Below are 6,243 nucleotides of genomic sequence, written 5' to 3' on the forward strand. Positions count from 1 at the left end.
CTCCTCCTTCTTCCGGACCTTCAGAGGCGACAGTAATCAAACAAACACCACAGGGACCACTGCAGGCGTTTCCTCGGGCACAGACTCTGAATACCGAGAGGAGGACAGAGATACCGACAACAGTGACAGCGCACACATGAGTGCTCTTCCACCACCTGGCAGTACATCCAGGAGGACCATACGGAGGCCAGCAAGATGGATCAAAGAAATGAACTAAATAGCCTAGCTGCATGCTAAGCAAAGGGGAGATGTAATGTCCTATTTTCTTTGTTCTCCATTTCATGCCAGAGGTCGAGTTCTCTTTCTATTGTATTAGTTGTGGGCTGCGACCCACGTGGTTAAGGAGCAGGGTTACTGCCGAGTTGGCAGTTTGAGCTAAATTAAAGACAGAGTTGGACATGCAGCCCAGTCTCCGCGTTTCATTGATATTATTGTAATTGATCTGCCCGATATCATTGCATGCTTCATTCCACTGCATTCATGCGCGACCTTAGTGCACATTCACAACATGTAGTATCTGCTGCTATTCATCATGGTGTTGTTTCTGTGTCTCTTCAGTCATTAGAGCTAGAACAGGCAATGTGCCTGCAGTTATCCACAGAAGGGTCATTAGACCCAGAGAAAGCACCGGAGCTGCAGCCATTAGCCCCGGGGAATCATTACTTTCAAAGTAGGCGCTGGAACTGGAGACAGTATACTTATGCAATCATTAGCCGGCGGATTATATATATATATATATATATATATATATATATATATATATATATATATATATATATATATATATATATATGTCACTTATACCAGACCACGGTCTGTGTGGTAATTGCACAGCAGTTACTGCGTCTGCGAGCATTCCAGAGCCTGAACTGTACCGTAAATGAGCTTCGGGGCAGCTACTGTGCCTACAAACAATATCAACAACAGTCTGCCCAGTGTAATTTCAAAACCAGATGTTTAGAAAGTCACGCACATACAATGTTTAACTTCCACATGGGAAGACAGCTTCAGCTGCAACCTCTTAGTACAACGTGCATTTCCAGAGGTTGCAAAATACGTCTTCTTACCAATATAGCAACAAAGGGGTGAGAATGGTCTAAGCTAATGGATGCTAAAAAGAATGCATATAAAATTCATTACAAGAGCTAGATGGCATGCACTCACCTGATGTTGTCTGGATTCCAAGAAGAAGCGTTTGGTAAAGGGAGGGCATATGTTGCTTTCATTCTACATAGAAACACACATTTAAAGTCTCTATGAGACCCTATAGTATAGTGTTTGTTTAAAGGTTTGCCGACACGTTCTGAAATGCCTTTAAGTCTTTGTGACGTTTGCACGTAGGATGTCTACGTGCTTAGGAAGAGACAGGCAGGCATGATTAGGTGCTGCTGTTTTTTCCCCCTATTTTGATTTTGGTTGCAGCAACAGCGGGTCTTTGTGTGGCTTCTTGGGTGGTTCATTCCCGGCTCCATTCCCCGCGCCCCCAACCAGCAGTGATGTACCTGCCGTACAGCGGACGCCGAGGGAATTTCAGGGCAGATGTTTTTTGCAAATTGAGCTATGTTGACTCGACCTGGCTGACTACAGATCCGTAGCCGGACAGAACAGGGCACGGACATTAAACGGCTTCTGGTCTTTGCTTGTTAACAAAGGCCCTGCAATTAAAGCATATCCATGTGTGCACCTGCATTCAAATGTATACTTTTTTAGGCAATTGAACTCGTGATGTGGGATTAGTAGTTGCATGCCAGGGTAATGATTGGAAATGGGGGAGGGGTCATTCTTACAGCAGTCCTTAAGTGTGTGATTTCAGATGTGAAGGAGAGAATTAAGTGCTTTGTAACATTGATGCTGCACTAGACTGGTCTCGTTAGAATACTGTTAAAGAAGTAAGTTTGCCCCTCCCACACCGTTTCTGAATTTAGTGCCTCTCCCAACATTTGAAGGGTTAGTCCACCCCCCCTTCCCCAACCAACATATTATCCTATGTGCACCCCTGGAGGGAGCTGATACGCGTGCTTACATTTTGTTAAGCAGAGAGGTGAGGGAAGTCTTTCTTGAAAATTGCTGCATTAACGTTTTACTGTGTTTATTGCAGAATAATGTATTTGCACAAACACAGCTACACTTTAAACCTAAAGGCTTTCCTCACCTCTCTGCATAGCAAAAATCAAATTCACACATATGCCAGCCCCCTCCCCACGGATGCCAGTCAACATATAACATATGTGCCCTTTCATATCCATGGGGAGGGAGCTGATGTGCGCACCTGCTTTTGTTAAGCAGAGAGGTTAGTGAGGGAAGCAGTGATTGATTCATGTTAGATCATGTATGTATGTGTGCAGGGAATGTATATATGTATTGTGTGTAAAGGCATGCATGATGAATGGGGGACTGGGTGTGCTTGTGAATGAGGGAGTGTACAGTGAAGGGGGGTGAGTGAACAGAGTGGGTGGGGCATAGCCTCTAACTTTGCCCCACCCAGTTTCTGAAGTGGCCCCTCCCATCGCCAGTTACCCCCATGAAATGTAGGTTTCGTTGCTCTCCTGTCTTTCAGCAAGTTGGATTTATTTGTTTGCGAAAGCGTACCTGCATGTTTTCCACTTCCAAATGGCAGTGGCTTTTTGCTGTGTTCACAGACTTACACCACAGGCTTTCTACAAAACTGTACAGTGTACACGGCATCTTTCTTCACCCTTCTCTGCGCAACACAGCTTTCACTGTTTGAACAGCAATGCACTCACCCAGTTGGAAATGAAGCCCCATTTTGATCCCACACTGCAGCACCGGCTCACGCGGGCTTGGATGCCTTCAGTGCTGCGAGCCGTCCAGTGCTGGGGGTGATATATATCCTGAGAGGTTTGGGGGGTGGGGGTTCCCCCTGGGGGAAGTTCTTTGAATAATGGGTTGAAATGTTGCATTTTAGAGATTACTTTTTAAAACAGTTGGGTAAAAAGCCAAACAGTTTGCAATTGGTGCTGGGGGGCCCAGGGGACAGGCATGGTATTTTTTACTGGGCATCTATGATGTCCAGTAAAAAGATACCATCCCTGTCGCCTGGGCCTCACAGCGCCTATCACACACAAAGTGATTGTGTGTGTATGTATGCAAGGCGCTTTGAGGGCCAAGTATGTTTCCAGTTTTACTGGACATCTATGATAGAAGGGCAGTGAAAATACCATCCTGTCCCCTGGGCTCCACAGCGCCTCAGGAGAGCTAATTTTGGTAGGTGGGTAGGGGTGCAACAAAGACATTTAAAAAATGACATTGTTTTACACACACACCCCACCCCTGCCCCCAACACACAAAAGCATACACGCATACATACACACATTTAAATAACAAATAGATGAACATACGTTTAACTTCTGCCCTGACTTTTCCGCTCCAGCTCCAGGAATCGGGAAGCAAGAGCTTCTTTGTTCTGAGCAAGGGTGCTAAAATGCTCCGATCCACCCTGCTATGTCTGTATGTGCGAGGAGGTGCAGGATATCCCTGGCACATACAGACAAGCAGTTCCCCAGGCAGCATTTCTAATGAGCTATGCAAGGCTGCCAAAGCAAAACTACCCCAGCCTTGCATGGCTCATTACGCATGTGTGGCTGGGGAACTGAACAGTCAAAGGGAAACAGTTCAGCCAGCCCAGAGCACTCCCTCAGCTGGAAAAAAGCAACAGAGGGAGTGTTCAGTGTTTAATTGGACTGGCTCCTCCATAATGGGTGAGGAGGCCACTGGGTTAACGCCCCCTCGCCCATTATGGACGAGCCGGCCAGGGCTCCCCACGCCCTGCTTTTTCTTTCCTTCCACTTTAAAAAAAAGGCTCTGGTCTCACAACCACTCCTCCTCCTCCACCCCCCCTCGCCCCCTGAAATGAGGCTGTGCCCCCCAGAGGGATGCACCTCACAGTTTGAATACCTCCCCTCTAAAGGGAGAGGTGGGGCAGATTGGCCTTGGTCTGGAGGGAAGTATGGGAGCACATTGGTGTGGTTTTAGAGGGAGGTATGGAGGCACATTGGTGTGGGTCTAGAGGGAGGTATGTGGGCACATAGGTGTGGGTCTAGAGGGAGGTATGGGGGTACATTAGTGTCGGTGTGGAGGGGGGATGGAGTGATGGGTCATCTAGGTGTGGGCCTGGAGGGCAGAGTGGGGGAATCTTTCTGTGTGGAGAAAGGGATGGTGGCATCTTGGTGGGCTCTACTATGGATGGATGTGTGCACATTGGTGTTGGTCTGGAACAGGCATCGGTCATCTTGGTGTGGGTGGGATGGGACAGCTTGGTGTGGGTCAGATTGGGACATCTGCACATCTATAGGGTGGGATGGGGCATCTGCGTGTGGATCTGGAGGGTGGGATGGGGCATCTTGGTGTGGGTATGGAGGGAGGGATGGGGCATCTTGGTGTGGTTCTAGGGGGAGGAATAGGGCAACTTGGTGTGGGTCTGAGAGGGACGAATGGGGCACATTCGTCTGGAGGGAGGCGGGTGCATTTGGGTGTGAAGCGTGAGATAGGGCATCTTGGTGTGTGGAGTGGGATATCTTGGTTTGATTCTGGAAGGCAGGATGGGGGCATCTTGCTTTGTGGAGGGATGATGAGGCATCATGGTATGGGATGTAGGGGGGTGGCATCTTGGTGGGCTCTGGTATGGAGGTATGGGGCGTCTTGGTGTGGGTCTGGGAGTGATGGGGCACATTTGTGTGGGTCTGGAGGGAGGGATAGGGGCACATTGGACTGGGTCTGGAGGGCAGGATGGGGGAATCTTGGTGTGCCAGAGGGAGTGTTAGGGTGAATTCTCTGTTAAGGCTAATTTCCCAAACCTAGTGAGTCCCCCAGCAGCTTTGCTGGACTTTTGGGGTTTATTTTTTTCTCCTGCTAAGAGTGAGACTCTTTTACTCCCACTCTTAGGCATGATTTGAGGTACCTTTGATTTTTTTATGTGTTCATGGGCTATGGGGTAACCTCTTTTTACTCCATAGGGCATCATCTGTTTTTCTATGTGTGTTACACAGCACCCTAAGTGCAGTAACACAGGGGTGTCATAGTGACCCCCAAACATAGACTCCATACCCTGGGACTGACTACTGTCTCCCAGGGCATGTAAAGTCACCATTGGTTTTACTAGTCCAAATCTGTGAACAGAACCAGTACAAACCATCATATTGTGGAAGCACTGGGTAGGGGCAATTCGATTGCCCCTGGGTCTGTTTTCAAGGGGGCACTGTCCAGTCCCCCCATGTCGAGTTTCTGGCTGAAGGCAGTGGTTACCATGCGCAATATTCCTTCGGAATATTCTCTGTGGGATTTTCCCATTGATTTTAAATGCACCACTTTTTGGTGCAATGTTAAAGATACCGCCGGGTTATTTATTTAATATTGATTCCCTGGTTGGGTCTTTTTGCCAGAACTCGGTTTTAAAATGGCGTTTGTGTTCGCCTCTGTAGCTCCAACAAAGGTCGAGCCCTTTGTTACACTATTTTGGCGGGCTTCTGCACAGAAGCCTCCAAAGTGGTGCCACTCTGTCTGGGTTCCTTAGGAGGGGTGGAGGGGGGTTTAGGCACCCTGGACTGCGTTGCCTCGGCAACCCAAGTCGCACTCTTCTCTGATTGGCCCAGTGGTGAGCCTCCCGGCTCACCACTTAGCATGTATGATTGACAGCTAGGCTGAATGAATGGGGGTTTTCTGCATAAAAGCAGGGCCTTTGGGACTGGAACTTCAGAAGTCGCCACTGGACCTAAGAACCCGACGAGGACGAAGATGAGCCCCCTGCAACCCGACGACACCACTGGTGAAGCCCTGCTGCAACGAACTCACCACTTCTCCAACGACTGGGAAGATCTTCTGCTGAAGAGTCTTCTCCCTTTGAGCCGGTAGGACCATCCAGCTCACCTCTTTTCGCTTCCTGAAGTGCTCCTTGGTCGAATCGCCCGTGCCAAGCACCCCGGCGACCGGATAGCCAAGCTCACCACTTTTCACAGTGAATAAAAAGACTGCTCCTTTTAATCGGGAACTCCGCGGCTGGTTTCATCCCTGTGCAGTGCAACGACTACAAACTTTCTCTACGACGAGATCCTCTCTTCCTCTGACTGGAACACCGAGCTGCAACCACTGCCAGGAACAACTGCCTCTGCTGGAGCTTCCTTCACATTTAAGGTACTTTGTCCTGCCTGGCCTCCCTTGCTACAGAGTGCTCAAGGTCTCTCCTAAATCCTTGACCTCTAACGTGGGTTGGCCCCAGACCTGCTTAGC

The 6,243-nt window shown here is 48.8% G+C and overlaps 1 protein-coding gene across 1 annotated transcript in view; it reads right to left on the bottom strand.

Annotated features, from left to right (window-relative positions):
- ELP6 (elongator acetyltransferase complex subunit 6) overlaps positions 1-1,255 on the bottom strand; it is a 418,952-nt gene extending 417,697 nt beyond the window's left edge. The window contains exon 1 of the mRNA XM_069645832.1: positions 1,165-1,255. Coding sequence (XP_069501933.1) covers positions 1,165-1,226 — 62 coding nt within the window. The 5' untranslated portion in view covers positions 1,227-1,255. The remainder of the gene's footprint in view (positions 1-1,164) is intronic.
- Positions 1,256-6,243: the final 4,988 nt, after the last annotated feature.

This window comes from Ambystoma mexicanum, chromosome 2p (assembly GCF_040938575.1).
Source record: "Ambystoma mexicanum isolate Mex_15411 chromosome 2p, UKY_AmexF1_1, whole genome shotgun sequence".
NCBI classification, from domain to species: Eukaryota; Metazoa; Chordata; class Amphibia; order Caudata; family Ambystomatidae; genus Ambystoma; species Ambystoma mexicanum.